At 29.4% G+C, this 25,456-nt stretch overlaps 1 protein-coding gene across 4 annotated transcripts in view; it reads left to right on the plus strand.

Moving 5' to 3' along the window:
• Window positions 1–25,456, plus strand: part of LOC113382858 (lachesin-like) — a 589,134-nt gene that overhangs the window by 413,613 nt on the left and 150,065 nt on the right. For all 4 annotated transcript variants that reach the window (XM_026621105.1, XM_026621106.1, XM_026621107.1 and 1 more), the window contains exons 6-7: window positions 14,838–14,959; window positions 15,322–15,469. In XM_026621105.1, the coding sequence (XP_026476890.1) occupies window positions 14,838–14,959; window positions 15,322–15,469 (270 nt within the window). The remainder of the gene's footprint in view (window positions 1–14,837; window positions 14,960–15,321; window positions 15,470–25,456) is intronic.

The following is a 25,456-nucleotide window of genomic DNA, read 5'->3' on the forward strand; positions in this document are numbered from 1 at the left end:
TTGGACAATTTAATGTGATTCAACTTGTAAATATCTGCTGATTTTATATATCATTTATTTCTATTAAAATTTACTACTATTTTTATTCATATATCCTTTATAAATAGCTTTGCCTCTTATTTTTAATGTATCTATTATTCATTTGCTTATGTTGTAAATTCCAGTTTCAACATTTAAAGGACTTAAAATAGATTTACTATCACGTGGTTTTATGTATTCGAATCCGATTTTGGGTTTAATTAAATTTGACCATTATTAGAGAATGAGTTTATATAGCGGAATTTAACATGTAGAGGCTCTTTCACTAGATTTGGTTTTGATTGTTCTACATTTAATCATTGCAATGATGATTGATCACTATTACAAAGTATTTTCAACTCTCATCAAAAGCAGGTTTAATTCGGAACTTATTGGCAACATAAACTGATTGTTGAGAGATATTTGAGAGATCGTTTTATGTAATTTTTATATTGATATATTAAATACATTTTCTATATTACATAAATTTCGTCATTTATTTTCCAAGCCTGACGTTTACCTGACCTGATATATAAGCTAATTTGCTGAACCCGCATAAGCCCAATGAGAAGAATTCTCTTTAAGAACATAAAAGGACACGCAGTACATTACCGGACTCATAAGCTGGATTTGGTCTCAAAGGTCTAATTTATACGAGCGAGCAGTTTTTTCCTAAAAATAATACTCGTGTTTTATTGTACTTTTATATGGGATCTTGGAAATTCTTCAAAGATAGAGGTGGAAAAAGTTGCTTAGGAACGAGCAAAGTAATGAATTTATCCTTTTTTGTAAAAAAATCTAAAAATAATAAATTTGATTTTAAATTACGTAAATCAAAACTCAAAGTTTTGTTTGTTAATTTAACTTCACATATTTTACCAAATAATTAAAGCAAAAACATTCACGACTGGATTATATTACTCTTTTTCAAAATTTACATCACGAGGTAATTTTTATTCAATTTGTTCGTATACTTATTTCAGCAAAATTCTTCCAAGCTAAGTTATTTAATATTTACTAGGATAATGTGTTGCGGCTCTTGAGAAGGCGTTGATTTGTTAGAAAAGCCAAAAAATGCGGTCGTACGCCCAACTAACGAGTTTATTCATGGGGATTTAGTATTATTATCCCTTTGGGTTTAACAATGCTTACATATACCAACAAAACCTTGAAATCTCTTTATAAAAAGGACTCTGTAATCTAAAATAAATATATGCGAATGCACATCGGCGATAGAACAAATGATATGCAAGCTTGTACAAAAAATAGTAAATAATTAAAACGTCGATATTCTACTAAAATGAAATCGAAAAAATGAATCACTATGTATAATGGTAACTTCATCAGGTGATTTAGTTAAAAATGTATTAAGAAAACTTGTATCAAAGTATATTTTGCCAAAATTCTAGGATTAACACTGTTTTTCAGGTCACACACTTACAACTGAGATGACCCTATTTTAAAATTACTTTATGGCATTCTGTAAAATCACTTGTGCCAGACATATATGACTGACAGTAAATTTACAAAACAGTTGGTAAATTTCAAATCGTTGTTCTGTAAATTGTTTTTTATATATTTGTATTTGTTTGTTTTCATCAATAATGATTTTAAACTGAATGTTCATTTTTATAAATCATCATAGGGCATTATACATTTCTATCTCAGCAAATTTAACGTATCTAATGCCCCGGACTGGTTCAGGAAGAGAAACCAGGGTCATTTGACATCGCGACAGGAAATTACCGGCGATTCCCGCAAAGGAGAATTACCGGGGCAAACAAACGCAGTTTAGTTTTGTCGTCTGCCAGGAAACGAGGAAATAGAAAGATTACGCAGTCTCATCCTTCATTGTAGGAATGGAGATAATGCAATTGGCAAATTGTTCATTCGAGGGCACTTCAACCCATTGGGAAAAAATTAAACCCCTTACAAAACTTTAGGATCAAAATTTAGTTATGAGCTTGCTCATGGGTTAGTAGTTAGAGCTATGGGTTTGCAATCAGAGGTCAATCGAACTATATTTTATAACTTCTTCAAACCAGTTTTAATGTTATGCTCTATGCAATGAATGCTTTTAATTTTCTTTGACTAAACATTAATTAATATTGTAATGTAAATCACTCACTATATCACTTAGGTAATAAATTTTATAAACATCGCTTACATCGCTTATATATCTACATATATATAAAAATAAGTCGGGTTTTCCTTCCTGACGATTTAACTCCAGAACGCACGAACCGATTTCGACAATTTTGCATTCGTTGGAAAGGTCTCGGGCTCCGCAAGGTTTATAGCTAAGAAAATTAGTGGTGATGGCATCGTGCTATTTAGAAGATCATTTTTTTCACATAGGCTGTTACACGTTGCCTGCTCACGACTTGGAAAACCATCCGCTTTGTTTGTGTTAACGTCAGACCAAAAAACAAAAAATGTGGTTTACCAAAGTGCACTTCAATGAAATGGATAATTTGCGGATTCACTTTTATTTACTTCGAGAAGTTCAACTAAAAAACACTTCATTTTTGTAATCGAAATAAATTCATTACTGTTGTGCAATAAAATCAATTTTTTCCTTTTCAAATATAAAACAAACAAAAAATTTCTTTATCTGTCTCACTAAACCATCTGGTGGCGAAACGGAGTTTGTCGGGTTTGCTAGTTTATATATATATATATATATATATATATATATATATATATTTTTCTCTAATATGTTATTAAGTTTAATTTTTAAAATAAATTTTTGTTGAGTGTTTTTGTCCTGTGGTGTGTATAATGTTTCTCTATGCTATAATTAATTTTTATTGTTGTTTATATTAGTTAATAAAATTTTCAAATTGTTGTAGTTGCTAAATGATGACACGCATCTTGTGTCGAAACGTATAAATAAAAGTTTTTATACTTTATACCTTTTTTATTTCGACGAATGGGCTGCTAGTTACTTTGAAATATGTTTCAACGTCGAAAAAACTATCAAGATATATATATATATATATATATATATAATATATATATATATATATATAATTAGACACACATATCGTTATATACATTTTTAACTGTCTGATTGCTAAATTGCTAAGTTTTCGTTTTTATGCTATGTGTGTGTTTCACCGATAATCTCGTTTCTACTCTATTATAAAAATATAATTGATAATCTTTGAGCTACAGATGTTTACTTACTTGAGAAATAATTTATTCTAATCTAAATAAATTATTTTATTTAACTTTAATTTTATTTTTTATTTAACTAATTCTTCTTCTTTTCACATATCTGTGTATCATTGTCTATATTCTTTCTGTCCTATTATCAATGAACTGAGACGTTAATTACTACAATATCTATATTTTAAAACGCACAAAATTTACCCTGAACGTGGCTTAGACCACAACACAATAGCATATCATCTCTTGCTATACGTCATTTTATCAATACTATTATGTTTCTGTATAAACTTTGTAATAATGCTATAAACTTTCCTTTAATTGTCAACCGACTATCTTTTAACCTTTTAGGTTATCTTCACGAACACTAATATTTTTCAATTGTTTTATTCCTAAATTTAATTCTCTCTTAAATTTGTCTATTATACGCATGTACTCTAAGTTTGATATTTATAACACTACACTGAATCAAATAATCTTCATTTGCTCAAGTTAATCTTATATTTTATTTTGTATACATGTGCACAATGTCCATTTTACACGTTTCTCAGATTTCTCGTGCCATAATTTAGTAAGTGTTTAGAAGCAATACATCGAGGCATGTATCTTCGGTGTGAAAATAGTATCAATTCTAGGCAGCTCTTATACCCTCTAATCGGACATTACAATGTCAGCGTGCTAAATCGGCTTACCGCCCCATGCCGGCCTGCGTGACCCTATGCCGTAGCGGCCGTAGCGGCCGTAGCGATTAATCGTAGCGGCGCCCATTCCGCAGGACGCCCATAGTCAGCACCGTCGCAGGATGAAAAATGATATCAAGTTTAAGTTGATTTTTGATAGATTTTTATGGTTGTCTATAAATTTTCGTTTCGTTGACGTATTTACTGTGATCGTATTGAATTGCGCAGTAATAAGTAATGATTGTCAGAAATATTATGTAGTAGTTATTCAAATAGTTCATTTTAACGAGTAACTTTCAGAATTATGGCTTAATAAATATAAAGAAATCTTATTTACTTGCATAACTCATTAATGAAAATGCAATTTAAGACAAGATAGATAAAATTTTAGTGCTTGTAGTACTAAAATTTATAATGTTTAATATTAATGAAAAATTTAGGAGAATATTGACGAGATCTATTTTATCGATGGTAGAACAGTAAATTTCAGATTCAGTCGAGTTCTTCAATAAAATCAATCTATATGATGCATGCATATAGATCATCATAAATAATTTTCTTCAGATTTTTCATGAACTGAAAAATCCTATGAGCTTTTGTGATAATGTTTTTTCTCCTTAATTACTTAGTTTTTTAAAAGACAATCTAACGATTGCATTCGATCTATTTTTGATATATAAATATATATATATATATATATATATATATATTAGAGCGGGTCGATTTGAAAGTCACTCGGGCACATATGATTTTTGGATTATAGGGATCAAAATAAGATACTTTGCTGAAGAATCCATGCCTCCAAAATGAATTCTGATGTCCCGTGCATTGACAAAAATGTATATATATACCATTTAACATAAAACTTTAGAATAAATTTTATATTTTCACACTTCCTCTTAGTCCTTTAATGCAATTTATTTAAATTCACTTCACTTCTATTCTAGTATGTAGAGGTACCTACTGTTGGGTCTCGTGCGGTGTCAGTAGCAATCGAATTAGCACCGGACCATATAACTAACGCTGGGCTCCTTGATGAACCCATTACAACCCAACAAACCCACTACCTCGACCGTGGGGCAGGATGGGCAAGGTTTGGGCAGGGTTGGGGCAGAAACGAGATAACGGCACGCTTGTACGCAACTCAATTTCACTCCTCATTTGAATTGCAACGTGGACGACAACACATCAACCGCAGACGCGATGTTCTAACTTCCGCACTTGTGAAATATTGAATTATGAATGGACGGAATGTTTTGCCATGTTTGGCAGGAGTTTTAAAATACAACGAGCGATATTCGTACTAAATATATTTTCACTAAAATACTAATAAAATATACATAAAAAATAAATAAGACAACCGTTGGGTAGCCTTCTAAAAAAACTAAAGTTTTGCCATATTTGTCAGGAATTTTATTAATACAACGGGCGAATTGTAGATTTGCGTTTGGCATTTAATTTGCCTTTAAATATTATGTATGGATTGTACTAAATATATTTCCACTAAAAATACTACTAAAATATAAATCAGAAATAAATAAGACAACCATTAGGTTGCTTTCTAAAAAATACACGTAATTACAAAGAAGTGTTGTTATTTGCGATATCATAAAATGTGACAATAATGATTCTAAATCCTAGCTGAAAATCTTAATTTTTACTTTGAAAGTCGATACTAATACTTATAAAGAGTTCATGGTAAACTCCAATGGATCATATAACATAGTGGAATACAAAATAATAAAATAATTGATAAACTAGCCAAACAAAGGAGGATGTTACAAAAGCCCAGATATACAAACAATGGCAATGAAATTGGGAAACTAAACAAATCTTGTCTTATATTATGTTTTCATGTCTCATTTATAAATAATTTTGCATTTATAATATTTTCGCTTGTAAAACGCATGTAAAATATTTTTTATATTAATTATAAATATTTTCATGATTTTTCTTATCCCTGTAACTATTGAAAATCGTTTCACAGAAGCAATATTGGTTTCTTAGATAAAATGGATTTTATGCTACAAACCTCAAGCAAGCAATATTTTGAAATATTAGCTGCATTCAAAGAGATCATATATGAGTTTTTTCTAACATCTTTAAGTATAGTGTAGCTGAAATGATGAATTATCGATGTAATAAAAGATAAATAATAATTATTAAAACTTTAAATCAATTGGTCCAAACTAAGTGTTAATTTAATCTGTAAATGAAAGTCTCTAAAAAGACTTCCAAAAGGAACATACTAAGTTGAGCGCTGCAGAGTCCAAGTAATTTTATAGCTATTTTTAATTTTATTACAGAATTTTATTTTTTCATTGAAACAATTGTTTTTAATTATAGTAATACTGGTAATCATTTAATTATTCTCTTATTATAATTGTTAGATATCCACTAAAGGCAGTTGTAAATTATATCTAAATATTATTTGGACACTAATATGATTTATTGATTACCATTTCACAGCGATTCCATTCTTAATCAATTTAACTTTTATAGTTGATTGATAAAGACATCTCACAAGCTTAATAAAAATATTGTAGTTTTTATAACATTTTTTTCTATAAATTCTAAAATACTCAATTCGAATTGCTCAAGTGCATTGATTTTTCTCCACCATGCAATATTCCTGGTTCTATATGCACTTCATCTTACCGAAAACTGTTATTTACAGCTGTCACATTTTGTATTACATCAGATATGTCTTCCAGTTTAAACTATGCGATTTTCTTCGACTGTGCAAAAGTTAGTGATGCTTTTAGATTTAGACCATGATCGAATCGAAGAACTTTTTACAGAATGAAGTGATATTTGAGATTTAAAAACTTTATGATTTATGTTACAGATTTGTCACAAAACTTTTTTCTCAATAATTGTTTCAAAGTAGTAATAGAATTTTTGACGTTTTGCTGTTCAACTCTGATGCTATGGGTTGGAATTTATTTTTCTTGAGAATTTTGACACTGTAGAAACACTCTAATTTTTTTATTTATTTTTTTCTAGAGTACCGGATTTATTTTCATTGTGTATAAATATCTATGTAATTATATTTTTATGCCTATAGACAAAAATTGTCATGAAGTTTGAATATATATTTTAGTACCTTTTTACTTAAGATATTTGATAGTTCTTTACCAAATCAAGTGCTCATTTGGAGTTTTTAGGTTATAAATTTTATTAGTTCTCACATCAAATATTTTTGATTTTCATGAAAATCTAAGATTTATATATAGGACTTCCATCAAGACATCATTTTCAATATTATTTTATATCGATTTTCCAATACTATCCACTTACCTAATGCACTAGTGGGTTAATGCACTTCATCTTTTTATACGATTCGAATAGGGAATAGTCAAAATGACAAAGTATAAAAAAAATTGAGAAAACTCTCTTTGACTTGGCTATTTTCCAGATGCACTATCGTGTAGTGGCATTTAAATTCTGAACTAAATGTAATATATGTAATAATGTAATATTTTTAATTTATTATTACATTATTTATGTAATATTAGTATCACTGGATTTTTAATGATGTATTGAGATCAGTATTTTAGAATTTATTAATTTGTGCACTTCTCTTATCAGAGCTGGATTTTCTTTTAATTGAGAGATTCAAAGCACAAAATATTTTATTAGTAATTAATACAGAGTCTGTACTGAAGATTTCACTAATTTTATATGAATATCCAATGCTGATTTTTGTATATATTTTGTTTTATATATTTTACAAAAAGTACTTTTCAGGAATCTTCAGGCAACCTTTCTTAATAATTCTGCCAATGTTCCAACAATTAATACTTAATTATGAAATTTACTCGTAAGGTATAAAGTTTCTAATGGAATTAATCTGTACTCACTCTGGAATAATTAAAATAACTTAATAATTTTTGATATACGTCCTTGTGATACCGAATATACGACATCATTCCGGCTTACTTTCTTTAACACTTTGCTCGTAATTTTGCCTTAATGCATAGACGGTAGATATTATATCGGATATCATGTTCATAGTAATTTAATGTTATAGCTTGAAACTTTCATTATTAAATTTTATGGTGTAATGCGTCCGTAGTCGTTAATATATTTGGTATTTACTTAAAAGTTATATAGTAAAACTTTAATAAGCGGAAGAACTAGTTGTAAGTAACTAATTGTATTTATTTTAACTTAAATTTCGTACTCACGTAATACGTCCATTAAGGTACATGTCGTATCTTAAGTTTTTACTTACCTAGTTTTAATTTGGAAAGACAAAGTATTTTTACTCTAATTTATAGCTTTTTTTCAAATAATGATAGACTATCTATCTCTCTACTTGTCTGCCAGTTTACCTGTCAACCAATTTGCATATCAATCAATTTATCAGTCCAGAAATTTATTAGTCCAACAATTTACTTGTCCACCAGTATGCTTGTGAACATGTGTCTACCATTTTAGATGTCCACCAATTTACCTGCTAAATAATTTATATGTCTATCAGTTTACATGTTCACTAAATTATCTATTTACAAATGTACCAATGTACCTGTTAACCAATTTACCTGTTTACCAATATACCTGACATCCCGTTCTACATGTCTACTAATTAATCTGTCAACCTATTTTTTGTCTACTTATTGGTCTATCCACCACTTGTTCGGTTTTATATGTCTTAGAATTTACCTGTCAACCAATTTACCTATCAATCTGTTTACTTGTATATCTATCTACCAGTTAAATCATTCATCTGTTTACCTGTCTACCAAGTATTATGTGTAAAATGCCAGATTGTGCAGAAAATGTATAGTTTTTTGACAGTTTCTGACCACCAACTCATACGATTATAGACTCGCAACATAACATTTCTATTTTTAGAGACCTCTGAGTCTTTTATGATAAATACCTGTACAACTCCATGTGTGATTAAATAAAACTTTTCATCCCCGTGGTTATTATTTTCAAAATCCAATGAGCTTCCACTCACACTTCATCTATATAAAACGGTTTTTAACAGAATTTTCTTAGCATCGCTCCTTGTATCGTAGCAATATTAAAATAGACTGCAGTCGATACTTTGTTCTCTGCGATATCCATGCATACAAAATGTAAAGGTACAATGAAAACGCAAATTTACAAGGAAACTATAAACCTTAGAATCGGTCTGATAACAACGGTGTACGGCGGCACACATATCTCATTTCCATAATTTAATATACACGGAGTCATGTTAAACATTTATAATAAAGACAGGAATAGTAGGAAGGTCTTGGTAAAGGACCGAGGATATCAAATAGGAAATGTTGCACGAAAGTGATTTTGATGATATTAGTTAAAAAAAACTGGGTAGATAGCCACAGAACAAAGACAACGTATGATCTTAAGTAGTACTTAATGCAATCTTGTACTAAACATCAGTGCTCAAAAATTGCTTCTACCAAATATAGACTTATACTTTGCCCATCCACCGCGACTTTCTCATGTAAAATATTTTTTTCATAGTTTACACCTTTGCCAAGTGCCAAAGATTAGTTAGTCCTTTTGACATCAATCACATGTGATTTTTTCAAGAAGTTAGATAAAAGACAGTTGAATCTAATTTGGAGATAACAATACATCTTTTGAAACAATTAGACAACGTATGATTTAAGTACTATCGTAATATCAAAACCAAAAAAAGACATCTTCGAAAACGATTCCTGGTACTAAATATGTAATTTTACTTTGGCGCATCCGCAGCGTCATCCTCATATAATATCAATTTGCAAATAGCCTGTGAGTGCTTTCATGTTGCTCGAGCAAACCATAAACTTTGCTGTAAGTGCATCCATAATATCTCTAAGAATATGTGGCCGCGTATACGCATATGCTGGAATATTTTATACAAAATTGTATATAATTGCATCATTTACATACATTCTTATGCGAAAAATATCTGATATTTAATGTTGTTTGCCCTAATCGTAGTATGGTTGTTACCAATTTGATAAAATAGCCATAAAATAGACCAACGTTATGGCAAGGCTATGTTATGTAATAGTTTTCATATAAATTAGTACTAAGTACTGTCAAAATCTTAAGTGGTTTCTGGGAGGCAAGATCGATGATTTAGATAGGAAACCTAACCTAGAACTAACAAATGTAAAATAGCAATGTTATCATAAATGCATTTTTATGGTGTGCCTCAATAACATATGAGTGAAGTTGCATTTTTTGTGTAAAACGCCTTATTGCACAGCAGATACATGGCATTTTGACAGTATTTAGTAGCATTTTGTATGAAAACTAAAATGTAACATAGCCTTGCTAATCACAATGGTCTACTTTGCGGCACAATCGGTCTAAAATAGATAGGTGTAGCTAATTTCATCGAAATTCATATAGAAAGTAAAGAAGTTAATACATTATTGTTGCAAAGACTACACTTACATGTACGTTGATATTGAAGTGAGCATTACATTTTAATTATTCTATTAATTTCTCATCAAATTGAAACATAACAATGTAAGATCCATTAAATACTATCCTAATATTAAAATTTTATTCCCTTTTTATGATTTACTATTTTTGCACGCATATCTCTGGATTCTGTTTGATATGAAAATTCCGAGGCAAATAAAACCCGACTGGTTCGTAAAATGGGTACCTTATGTATCATAACATCGCATATACAGTCATAAAACATAAGAACATGGGATAAATGCATACGAATGCAACAAACTGCAACGTGTTTGAAACATGTAACCCGGAAAAGAGGAAAAGACGCCTTAAGTGTTCTTCATTGCGACTGTTTGGCATCGTATTCTGGGAGGACAACTTTGTTAGGGAAAATGATAATAGATATATTTTTCTTGAAATTATATATTTGAATTTAAATAATCTACGTGTAAGAGACATATGCTTATTCATTTAATGGTGTCCTCATACTGCATCCAAGGATTATGTCCTAAAATCCATCATTTAAGAACCCATAATTTAAAATATTTTTTTTAATCTTTTCACAATAGCTTATAAAACTATATTATTTTGATTGCTATTTATAATTACAATAAAATAATGGCAATGAGCAAATTGTCTATGGAAATTTCAAAGTAATCGAAGTAAAGCAACCCTTAAATGATGTTTGGCTGTGACGATTTATCTGGCGATTGAATATATTACAAGTACATGCCTTGACATGTATGTTCCGAAATCAATACTTTCTCGGAAAATTCCATCAATAATACTTTAACAAAGCCATTGACGCTCTAAAGCTGCTTATGATGTAAGCATTTCATATTTGTGTATTGCCACCATTTTCCCATGTGCGTTATCGTTTGCCTTTCTGATAACTGCTCGTTATGCTAAGCTTTTCATGGAAATCTTATTAAATATAATTCAATCATAAAATTGTATTAATAACGTATATTGAAGACTATACACGTAGTAATTGAATCGCGCAAGTATTTATTGCAAAATGTTCTGTAACTATTCAATTTCTTTTAGCGGCTCATTCATGCAAATATAAATTTCTTTGTAGTTTTATATTGAGCATTTGGAAATTCACACAGTTCAATATTAACAGCAGCATCTAGTTTCGAACACTTAGAATAAAAGTGACAAAACATTTGCGGTAGCGATAGAAATAAAACGGCTTTTATTTTTGAAATGTACGAGTGTTTTATATTCTGAATTCTAAATGTGGTGGAGCAGGTAGCTGGTGAATTTTCAAGAAACACAATTTTTTGTAATTCTAAATGAAACTTATTTGATTCAACATATTTTTAATTTATTTATTATCAAATTCATATTCAAACTTGTGTTTTGATATTAATAAATAATAAAACATTTATACCTTTAATATTCAAATTCAGAAATACAGTCGATGGTTTAGTACATTATTGTGCATAGATTTGCATTAGAATTATTTTTCACAATACTGTTATTTTTAAAAAAGGTTAATTCTTTAAAACTAGGGGCAATTTCTTATGGTCTTAGAAATGTTTTTTACGGTTACGATTCTAGAGTTCAAATGAACAAAATCAATAACTAGTGGTGTATGGCATCGTGCCTCAAGGCAAATTGCTGGAACTTTTCGTACCGTAATAAAATTAAGATATAATGGAATTAATTAAGACTATCATTTTTTTAACATTTAGCTCCGTATTTCCGAAATTGAATTTTTTTGTATCATTCAAATCGGATGCTCAGTTCTCTCAAAAAACCGATTTGTATTTGCTGCACTATTTGCTCCGTATCTTCGAAATGGCTGGACCTGTCTTGGCCGAAGGCTAACCAACACATCTCCCTATGAATAGGAGTCGAATGTTTTTTGAATTATTCAAATCGGTGGATTAGTGCTCACGAAAACGTGGGCGAAATATTGTATTCACGCATATACACACATCAATTTTTTCTAAGGTATGCCAAAATGTTCAGAAACCTTTCAAACGTGAAGATATGCAAAAATCTTCAATTTAGATTTTTGGATAATTACAATAACTTACCTTACGAAAACAATAACCGATAAATGGTCATATTTTTACCAAAGCTTTACGTTGCACTAATTTTTTTTAAGACAGTTAAGGTCAATACTATCACCTAGTTTCGGCTTCACCTTAAGTTCTGGGACATCCCGTATATATTATATTATATTTAATAATTACATTAACATAACTGAATTATCCATAAATATCTATAGCTCTTTTTATTACATTATCTATATGTGCTTAACCACATAATAACATTTACAAAATACATTACAAAACTTTTAATATAACTGTAATACAATATTATTACAGCATAATAACAATATAATCTCTTGAAAACACCACGATTATTGTTGGTTCCATACGTTCTCGTCGCTCGAAAACGCTTTTCCTAGGTATGTATGTGAGTTTCCGAGAGTTTACTTTATAATTCAGGGACTTACTTCATCATACGCGCGTGAAAATCTGAGGCGCAAACACGCCTCGCTGAATTAGTCCCACGGATCGGGGATGAATCGGGTCTAGGAGAGGGCGGAAGGCGGCCGGGAACACTCGAAACAAGCGTACATTAAAACACTGATTTTGATTAACACTGAGGAATATTTAGAGGGCTGTATCTGTGTTTAATTTGTACATGGATTTAGAATACAAGTTTGTAAACTGATAGCGTAAGAGACAGATGAATACATAGAAAAACTAGTGGGGCGCATGGCATCGTGTCTTAAGGCAAATTGCTGTAACTTTCCGTACCAATTTTTTTTTTAGAAAAAAGAATAACATTTTTGAAAAAAAATACTCTGAAAAAATTAGATTTTTGAGAAACTATAAATTTTTGACAAAAATTTACTTTTTTTGAAAAAAAATATTCAGAAGGTTTTGCAACGTGAAGATATATAAAAAATTTCATTTTCGATTTTCAAATAATCTATACAATAGTATATAATTATTTTCTACATGTCATTATTATATATATATATATATATATATATATATATATGTGTGTGTGTGTGTATATGTATATATAACTAACAAATCATACATAAAGCCATTCAAATAACAAATTAATAATGTGATCAGTGTTAGAAACTTTACCAGTATCATATATTGTATAAACAATTTTTTCTATATGGTATATATACTTTAAAATTGTAAATAGTGGAATTTATAAAAACTTTTATTGGACTACGTCGATATTTTTTTGTACATGAATATATCATCTGGTAGAGATGCTGCTGAGTAGATCTCAGTGGTCATCTCACTTCAAAACCTGTACATATATTTATATATATATATATATATATATATATATATATATATATATATAGATATATATATATATATATTTCTAGTAAAGTATCTTATTAACACTGTCGGAAGGAAGGGATTGCTTTCATTATAGTACTTGTGGCCCAGAGTGCAGAATAACATTCTAGACTCGTGTGTGTGGTATTGTACACGTACTTCTCGGAAATAATAAGATAAGATTATAATCAGACCACAAAAGGATATAAATATTTTTAGCGTGACGGTAACGTTTATAAGCTCAGACAAGTGAAAATATATTTGAGCTTCAACTACAAAATTACAGCTTTTTGATATTAGACAATATTATTAAGAGGAATTGAAGTACAGGAACAATGATTTATATATATCCCTGTATATATCATTTTTAGGGATAGGTTCTCAAATCGTAAAGTGTCTACTTTTAATTATTTAAAATTACAAATTTTTAATTTTTAAATAGTTATTGTTCGGACGTATTTTCGTTACATTATATTGGCCATGAAGGTGACAACCTTCAAGGCATTAAGCTTTACGCGGAATGGTTACTACCACTGGTAGAGGGGGTAACGAAGTGTTTTAATTGAACTAGTTGTTCACTTCTAAAAATGAAGTCAAAACATGTATAATAAATAATAAATAAATATATCTTCTTTCATTATAACTTAGTAGTAACAAATCAATGATTGTAATAAGAACTGCATCAAATACATAATATACAAACAAATTAGTGTTTAATACAGTCCACAGCTACAAGGGTTAAATTATAACCCAACGACCTAAATTATCGAGGGAGAGTTTTAATAAATTATATAAGTACGTAACACAAATACAGTTATATTTATCTAGACTTTTAGTAGGTATTTTAAAATTTATATATAAATTGTACTGCACCACGCAGAAGTGCAGTTCGAAGTCCTCCAACATCTCCAATAACCGCCACACATTTTTGTGAAAATTAGCTGCAAATTTTTTTTACGACTTTTTCACCAATATCTAGTAATCCGAACATTCTACTAATCCGACACCTTCTGGTTTCTAATAGTGTCAGATTAGCTAAATTCTATTGTACCTAATTTGAAAAGTTCCATTACTTCTCATTCCACTTATATATTATGATTAAACCCATCAAATGTGTGACTCAATTTTGAACGTAATCGTACATGTGTGATCTGTATTTCACAATCTTGCTTTTATTTTTCTAATCTTTTTCAATGTTGTTATTTTATTATTTCAGTGCCGGCGAGCGTACGTGCCATACCGTCTAATGGGCACATCACAGCCAGAAAGGGGGGCACGGTTACCCTGGAATGCAAGGCTTCGGGAAATCCTGTACCTCATATACACTGGACCAAAAAGGTTTGTAATAAGATTGGAAATGTAATTGACAGTATAAAGATTGTTTGTGTTATTGATTGTTATTGAATAACTTAACTGAGCAGAAAACAATGAGTAGCTGTCAAACAAAAAATATTAGTTTGTAGTACATGCTAAGTATCAGAGATGATGCTGTATCTGAAAAAAGAATAAGTGTTTTCCGTTTCTCTGTTGAAATCTTTTTTCAATTTTCTTTGCTATAAACTTCACGGAGTCCGAGACCTTTCCAACGAATGCAAAATCGTCGAAACCGGTTCGTGCGTTCTGGAGTTATATCGTCAGGAAGGAAAACCTGACTTATTTTTATATATATAGAAGATATATTACTATTTGCTTTTTTACAGGAACATGGTCTTCCTAGCCAGTTATCCTTGGAAGGTCCAACACTAACTCTGGAACGTCTGGAAAGAAAGGATGGAGGTGTTTACAGGTGTGTTGCCTCTAATGGTGTTGGTGAAGAAGTCACAGCCGATATCCAGCTCACAGTTCTATGTAAGTTTATTTTTAAATATTATTCTGGATGTTATTACATTTTACTCATATTGCGTATTACCCACGGTTGAATAAGAAGCTGGGATAGAATTTTGTTGATGTATGGTAAATATTAGGTTTTTTTGGATTTTTTTTTTTGTAGTAGTCATATTACATCACTGATAGTGATTTTGCATACCGCAACAACTATATTTTATTTGATTTTGCCAAGGGTAGGGTATCATCATATTTTTTTAAATTAAATAAATAGATTTTGGGGAGCGTTTTAATAGTGAAATAACGTAACACAGATAAAAACTACAGTGACGTTGTAACAAAGTCACGGGTTACGTTAATAAAACGTTTTAGTTACGTAAGTATTCTTTTGTGATAAAAATGATGTACATCCAAATGGGCAGATATAGTAACTACAGTAATTGTTTCTAGATCTTTGGTATTACTTCCGCTGTTTTTGATGTACTTTAAAACCATCATATCTAAATGTAAATTTAAAAAATAATTCAATTACCCAGGTGCCTATAAAACATCCGTCATAAACAAATGGATCTCTTCCCTTACAATCATCGCTCTGTCAATTATCTGACGGAATTTTCGGTTTGCAAAATAGCTTGCCTTTGTGTTTTCGGAAATTTCCTCACAAACCCATGTCAATGGTTAGTACGTCGGACAGCAAATTCATTAATTATACATCGGAAATAGTATCTTGCACAATAAGTGGATACATGTGTTTACAGGACACCTTGGGAGGATAAATTTATTGTGGAACTAGTGGGAAAATCGTATTACATTTTAGGATTAAATATTGGACCAAAAAATGTTATGGTTCGAAGAGCCATCTTTATAAAAGAGTTTTTTCTTGTTATAGGTAGTAACTCATTGGTTCAATTACTACCTCGTTGGTATCTTATTTTTTATTAAGTTGCAATTACTTTAATAAAATCTGTTCTGCTGAGTTAAAAACACAATGCAGTGTATAAAACATTTTTTTATTGTTTACATCTTTATTTTATAGCTTCAGACGGCGTAAAATTTCCACGCTTTTGCATAGCCTGGATTTTCAAAATTAATTTTGCAAGTGTACTAGGTAATATTCGTTACTTTTCTTCATTTCTGTATATTTTTATTTTTACGGTTCATATTGCGTTCACAATGTTTGTTACGCCTGGCTTACTTCAGGTTTAATTATGATTTTAATAAGGTGAGTTTTTCGCTTTTTACAAGAACGTTCTCATCTGAGTAGTTTTTCTTTTAGTTTGTAGGTAGAAAAAATATTTTTAAATATAAATGAGGAAGATAATTGGAATAATTATGCGATGCATATTGCAGCTACTCATTTGAATAATATACTTATTGATTAAAATCATATTAAAAATTGCAATTATTATTTTTATGCTTGTTATAACAGTTTTTGCAAATGTCAAAAAGGTTTAGAAGGGAATAGTAGAAACCCCATTTAACACCATAAGGTTCTATAGTGCAAACCAGTAAGGATGTGTGAAATGTCAAGAAAATAACAGGATATAAACAAGATATAACGAAAGCGACCTCTTCGACATTATTATAAGGTTATATCTCTATAGGAATATCTTTCTGGAAAAATATAAAATAATTCAGAGAAAGATATCGAGGGCTCTAGGGTAAGGGTCAGATTCTTGCAGGTCGAAATATATATAAATAATTGCACAATTTTATATTTTTAATATAATTAAATATTTTTATATAGATCTTGAGTTTAAAAACAAGCGTTTTTATAATTTTTGGTTATTATATTAATGTAAAGAAAACTACACTTCTCTCACTCTGTAATAGTTAGGGGTACTTTGGATTTGAACATCGTTTTTTTTTTACTATAATTCAGAATATTTTTTTAATAATTATTATAATATTAGTTTAACGCAAATGTGGAATAAGTTTTACAATGTCTTCAGAACAATGAACAATAATATTTTGTTTGAAAACAAATGTAGAGAGGACAACACTCTTCTCACTCTCGAATAGTTAGGGATATTTTGGATTTGAACATTGTTTTTTCGACCATAATTAAAAATATTTTTTTTATTAATTATTATAATATTAGTTTATTGTGATTGGAAATAAGTTTTACAATGTCTTCAGAACAATAGACAGTAATATTTCATTTTTGTATAAAAAAATCTGGATTGCTGCATTTGTAATCTGTAAATATAAACATTATTAAATATTAATATTTTCCATAAATTTCTTTTCGGATTTTTTTTATTAAATGGCTATAACTGATTTTTATTGAAAATGTATTACATTATACGTGGAGAACAACTTTAAAAATCAAGTCTTTGGTTTTAAAATATTATGATAATGATTCCAATAATAAAAAATTATTAAATTTTTATCGATAGAGTCTAGATGTGTATATGAATTTTTGTATGTTATATATGTATGTATATATATATATATATATATATCTATGTGTGTGTGGTATATTTTATGTAATAACCCAAAAAGATGTGGCCAATATTTACGCATCGGAAGCTAAATATGTAGCCCAGGGCGATTCCGATATTTGATGGAAACCTTATGCTTATATAACCTTATATATTATACTACAACCATAATTTGAAACACTCTACAGAATATTTCCATTTAATAAATTTTTCCATATTTTTATCAACATTTACTATATTGTTTATATTGTATCATTTTCATCATAATTTTTTTTTGTAATTTTTATGAATTATTTTGAAATTGAAGTATTGAAACATAAGTACTACTAGTATATAAATGTTACACCTAAATTCAAATTTCTCGGTTCTATACAAACTTTCAATCTCATAATCGCTTAATACAGATGTCTTTCAGGTCGTTTTATTGTATAAACAAGTGTCAAAATATTATCTCGACTCATCATTGAACTGAATATTTATTGTTTTCTGAAGAGCTCCATATATATCATCTCTCAGCAAATAAAATTGCATTGGTAGATAATAATGCTTATGTATTACCTCTCATATAAAAACGTAACGGTTTTTGAATGGTACATCAGCGCCAAAATGTTCTGAACCATGAATACTTAAAATCCACAAAATACAACTTTACCTAGTAAATACACAAAGTACAGCTTTTAGGGTAATCCATAGGTAATCTATATTTTTTCTACCAGGGGTAGCAACCATTCCGTGTAAAGCTTAATGCCCTGAGGGTTGTCACCTTCATGGCCAATATAATAAAACGAAAACACGTCCGAACATGCCGGCCGTCTTGAAAAGCTACAGCTTTTAAAAATACAAACATATATATTTTGAACTAACAATAAGTACAGAAATTGTATAAAGATTTTACGAGTATAAAAATTGATTAACAATGTAATAGTGATTTGCGTGACAATCTAATCTAAAATTATTTAACTGATATTTCTTAATATTATATGAAACTTAAGATGTTTTATTGTTGATTGGTAGAATGCACACTTTATTTAGTGCCCTTTTTAATTCTCCGTTGGGGCCCTTCAGTGTAATACGTTCCATGAAATTGGTAAAACATTTTTTTATGATTTTTTTTCATTTTTTTCTACAAATTTCTTATAATTTAATTACGTATTTTTCCTTTGACCTCGTGAGCTTTTCTTACCTGTAAGTATTTTTTCCTCCGCAAATCCGAGCCGCTTTATTGTATAAATAAAGATAATACGCATTAAGCGGATCCGCGATACCGCTTTTATGAGTTATAACGTTGCGATAAAGCCAATTTTTTTTAACAAACCGTTTATACAAGAAAATAATGATGATATACAAAAATATCTTATTTAGTCTTCTATACGTAAGCCTTTGTAATCACTTTTTTAATACAGCGTTTTTCTAAATTGTTAAGCGTAAAGATAAATTGCTTTGCGGGTTATCATTGATGGACAATGGGGGTAAGAAATAACTTTGTGATCTGTGTTATTTTTATGTGAATTATATGTTTCATTAAGGTTAAAGCTTTGTAATTCAAGTATTTGGACATTTTATACGTCTAGTTTGATTGCATTGTTAATTGCGATGTATAACTAATAATGGCAGTACATAAATACAAATTGCTTGTACTTTTACTTGTAAAACCATGTTAATAAAAAAGAATCGTTAAAAATTATATTTTACCTACTTCTAGTTTTTTTGGCAAAATAAACGCATCAAATTCATTACTTTTTTATCTTTACACGTTCTACAAATTCATTTGTGTTTCTATGATCCTTAAGAATTACTATTTTTAGCGCCCTTGTCCAATTACCACCTGGATGGTCAACCGTTCATTGAGCAGTAACAATATATCAAAATCCATAGAATTAAACATTAACTAAGTATCATTTATTCCCTTTTCTTATCTAAATAATACCTTATATGAAGTAGCTATCTTGTTGGGACAAGCATAGCATAATAATTGTCTGAAATGGTCGCCCAGGTCCCTAAAACCTCTTATAGGAACAATAGGATATCAAGTGTAAAGGGGGTATATCTACACATTATATGAAAAGACACCCTTACAGGTATTGTTGTGTAATATGTGATAGAGATAATGGCATGTGGAATATGTGAACAGTAATTTCGATAATTATGTCTTTGGACAAATGAGTATACAATTAAACTGAAGAGGATATTATATACGGAAGTATACTTCAATTTTAATTTATATTATTTTTATGTATATTCAAATTATATGTTTTTTATAAAAACTTAATAAATAAAATAAAAATAAATTATTTATTCGATATATTTAAATTGAATAAAATGCCAATAAAAATCGTGGATAGTAGTCTATGGTTCTAGCTTATTTGATATATTTAAATTGTACAAAATATGTTTGTGTATAGCAGAAATATTTTTGTAGCAGCTTTCTAACGTCAGAAGGAATCTACCCTATAAATATCAGCATCTCAATTTTTTTTACGCTTTTCGTTTTTTTTTTATTTATTTGGCAACCTTTAAGAATATTGAAATGCAGTTTTCTAGTCGTTATTCTTATCCACATGACAATTCATCTGGTTTTTATTTGAAGCTTCTACGTGCTCGGTAAGTCTGGAAAAAAATTGTAAAACTAATTTTTTTTTTTTGCTATTTTTAAACATATTTTGCATGAGAAATTTTTAAACGCTTATACCTTTTGAACGTTTTATCGGATGTTTTCGGATAAAATAATGTAAATCAAAAGATCTTTAACCTAGTGCAAGAATTTTTATGTTACCTCCCAGCGTTCACGAGATATTCGCAAAACCTGTTTTCACGTTAAAATTATTAACTGTTTTTATTCTTCATAAATGTATCAAGAAAACTTAATGTATCAGTGAAAAAGAGTCATTATTTCTGAAAAACTTTATTTTATGTGTTAAAAGTATATGTCTGGCATGTCTCGCATGAAACTTCTTAACGTCAGACACATGTAACTGACATGGCAATTAACGTGTGAAAAATAAAAAAATAGTTGTTGGTGTGGTGTACTGACTTCATGTGTCTAAAACCTCTGAATTTAGTGACAATTTTATCTAAAAATTGTATTTAAAAATTTAAATGGCTACTCAGAAATGGCTCTATAGATTGTGTCTATTTCCTAGGTTATCTGTAATCAAGTTTGAACTTTCCAAAATGTCACTACCTTGTATTTACCTTACGTTATTACCACCGATAACATTTAACACGATCGATGAATCTAACATATAAGAAATTAATGAAACTTGACGAACCTGCATAATAATACAATACACAATCACTGCTTCTATAAATTAAAATATCAATAATATTGTCTCGGATATCCTTAAAGGATATAAATATATCATGTATTTTCCTCCAGACCGATTTGAATTATATATGAAGGAAGACGTCGAGGACATTATGCCTCATTTGTTAAATGTCGTAGGTTTATTATTGAATAGCGTAATGGTTGATAGGAAATATATGTGAAAAGTTATGATGATAAAACTGTCAGTAACAACTGAATGATTATATTAAATGATTATGGTAAAAATAACTGAACAACACAAAACACTTACCACTTGCATTATTCGTATCTTTTTTCAATTCTTAATTCTTATTATCTTTTCATTTTCCTTGCATAAATTCCGCAGAGTTTAATTAATTCATGTACTCTTTCTACACAAATTAATATAAAACTCAAAAGCTCTACAAATTATATGCGCGATCACAGAACTCAAATAAAAACAATTCTCTCTCAAATATCGTCTGAAAACGCACGTTCCGTTAATATAAGGTTTCGTTTCTATTTATTGACACTCGATATGAACTGAATCTGAGCAGCAAAAAACGAGAAAAGAAAATGAAATAAGTAAAAAATGCGCAACTTGCACTGAAAAACTTTGATATCGAGGAAAATGTAGAAACGTGGAATTTATAAAAGTTTCCCGAGCACTTGTAATGAGGTTGCAGAGAAAAATATTAAAAACGAGATATGAACTGCTTCGATATTTGTGCGAGGATAAAAGTTTCACATTGTGATGTTTATATTTGCTTTTATTTGCAAAAATTCTAAATGTTATAACTAAAGACAAATGATAACTATGATCATTTGCTAGAAGGTCTTGGAACACAATATTACAGAATTCAACATCTATTATGATAATATATAGATGAAGACTAATTTTTCAGGTCTTTTTATTATTTCTTTTTTTTACAACTGTCCAGTTAAGGACATTTAAAAAAATTTGTGGAATTCACAATAGTCGGCAGTAAAAGGACATCGTATACTAAAGGGACATGTTGGAAAATTAACTCAATAGTTGTTTTCCCATTCGAATCATGAATCAATCAGTTGGGAACATATTTTGGAGCTTCTAAGGCAATTTTCAAAAATTTATTTTGAAATTTCTGTATTATTTCTATATTAGTCTTATGAGCATTGCCCCACAATTGTATACCATAGCGCCAAATTGGTTTGAATGAAGATTTATATAAAAGTAGCTTATTTTTTGTGAAGGCCTTAATAAATTAAATAAAACTTCTGAATTTTTATATATTTCTTGAGTACGATTATTATTGAGTATTTTCTGATTATAGAAAGCATAATTTAGTTCTATTGTTTATGATTTTTATGAATCTTATGTCAAAATTAGCCATTCATCTTTGGTTTCTTAAAAATAGCTCAATTAATTTGAAAAATTCAGAAGCCTTTTTTGAAACTATAAACGACATGGGTTCATTAGTATTGCGAGACTATTGGCCAAAATGTTTCTTTATAATTAGCAGAAAAATGCAAATTTATATTTCTCATTCTGAAAATTCAAAATCTTTTCAAAACTATCTGTAACAATAATGCTGATTAGCTTTCTTTAAATAATTGTTAAATTTTTATTATATGAAAATCATCAATAAAATATTTAAATTTCATACTTGCTATCTTTATGCCTTGGTTTAAAAATTCAGAAAACATTCTCTATCCCCTATCCTTTATTTTCTCTGTTTATTATCCGTATAAATCTAAAAATCTTCATCAATAATAAAGATCAGAAAAAGTATTTCACGGCAGTGATAAAGTGTGCAGCGGCTATAAATTAAATAATAAAATTCGTAACGACCGGCTGCACAAAAGAATGAATGATTTTTACGTTATATGCAGCTTTAGTAGCTAGGCAGTCATAAACACAATAAGAATACATGGCAGACTTTTCCGAAGAATGAAAAAGCAATTTTGCAATAAATCATTTCGTTGTAAACCGTGTAAAAGTTTCTGCTATAGTTATTCATGCTTCGGAGGATTTTATTTATCAGCATTGTATGGATAGGGATATTCTTGATAGCTATTACTAGATATTTGAAATTCGACTTTGATTTATATATCTTCTAATCATTGTTTTTTTAATCATTTTTATTGCAAAAGAAGAATTTGCCTTTCCAAAACGAATCCATTCTGGTGTTCCTCAAGGTAGTGTTCTGTTCTAAACCTGAATAATATAATTAGTCTAAAAATCTGTATATAATTTGGGTAGACTAATTCTAAATAATTTGAAATATAAATCACATTCAACAATGAACTTAAATACCATTCAAAACAATTCCCTTGTACAGTTTTCGCGTAAAGAGGATCACGTTCCGCAAGCTCTTGACACTGGCAAGAATAGTTGAAGCAAAACGCCTTTCATTCGGAATGAATTACTTACTCGAGGAAATGCATAAGATTACGTATACATTTACTGTAAGGAAATGCGAGCTTTTCCAGTTCTTAATCGTGTGGATATTTCAAAATATTGGAACGCACGTCAGAAATACAGGAAATACAGAGACACCATACAAAACCATAAATCTAAATCAAGACTGCATTATGCAGAAACATTCAAACATATGGGTGAGAAAGACGAGGTAGCTCTCTTCCAGAAAGCGCATAACAATGATTTATTCAATACCGAACAAGTTTCTTGAGATGTGTTCGCTATTGTACGTGACAATAACGGGAAATTCAGATAAATATTTATTTATTCTCAACGTGTAAATACGATGAGGAATGTCGAGGCGCGAGATGTATTTTGAAACTAAATGTAAATTTTTTAAATAAGATTTTAAAGAATAGGAAACATTTAGGCAAAATAATAAACTGTATACGAAATAAAGGTATTTTAATACTGCCGAAAATTAATTTATGTAAAAGTACCAAAAATACCGGTATTTTTGAGGTAAATTTTAAGGAGACTTCTTAGCTAAACTCGCATACTTTTAGTTAGAACGTTATGGCTGCTTTGGATACCGAGAAATTTTCAAAAAAATATTTTTTCTTAGATGACTTCTGAACTCATTCGATCTTTTTTGTTGTAACTCATTTTCCAATTTGGTATAGGACTCCTATACTTCTAAATTTATTTGAACTATATTCGTGAAATTTTACAGGAGCTTTCAAACTTCCTAATGAATACACACATAATCCTGAAATTCAGTCAAGATAGCACTATCCTTCATTACCCATTTTATTCAATTAAGATAACATTATCATATCACATCGTATTCGTATAATTAAATCAAACTCAATTAAAATTCTGATAATATTCGAGTAGGTACAACTAGTATACGATCGGTCGTAATTTTAATCGCGATCCCCGAACGTGTCAGTGGAACGCGGTTGATGTGTGATGAGAAATTAGCGTGTATTTTCGTAATCAGTCCAATGAAATGTATTTGATAGTGTCGAAATATCGCGTGTTTAACCATTTCACCCACCAGGAATAATGTAAAGGATAGTCTAGACTTATGAGATATTGTGATTTTGATTTGTATTATAGAACATGACAGGAGAAGGCTTTTTTGGCGTTAAAAAATCCATTTTTTTGTTTTATTGTACTTAGCAAGCTATACACACAGTACATTCAGATAATTTACAGGTTATTTATTTAAATTCTTCTATAGTTGGAATTCTGAGATTTGATGTATCAACCAGTTGGGAACATATTTTGGAGCGTTCACGATTACGATTTCTTTCAAAATTTGTCTTGAAACCTCTGTAGAATCGTTATGTTGATTTACTGGCCGCACCCCATAGTTGTAGACCGTAGGACCATATTGGTTTAATAATTGTCTTGTATATTAGGAGTTTATTCTAATACATCTAATTTTTACATTTTGAATTAAATTCCCAATTTCTTTAAATATTTCATGTCAGAAGTCATTGATATATATCCATTCTTTTTCACTCAAATCAAACTAAGACTAGCATGTTCACTTTAATATTTTATGCCAAAAAACTCATGGGTTTAGAAAAGTTTGGGCGTTGTTTATAAGAACTCTTAATTTTATTATTATCACTATTTTTAAAAATATTGGCATGCTTTCTTTCAAAATCCTAATTCCTCTAATCGATAACAAATAAAAATATTTGAAATATCCAGTCCCTACATTTTTCGGTTCATTGCATTTATAGAGACTTTTGTCATGATACAGATTTCTTGTTGTTCTTGATATAAGAATATAATGATTTTTTTGTGTTATGTGGAAAATATATATTTATTGATATAAATTATGTATACATATGTATAATATGTTGTGA

This window comes from Ctenocephalides felis, unplaced genomic scaffold (genome assembly GCF_003426905.1).
Source record: "Ctenocephalides felis isolate EL2017-DRISC unplaced genomic scaffold, ASM342690v1 CF-g0.4_SCAFFOLD_03570, whole genome shotgun sequence".
Lineage (NCBI taxonomy): Eukaryota > Metazoa > Arthropoda > Insecta > Siphonaptera > Pulicidae > Ctenocephalides > Ctenocephalides felis.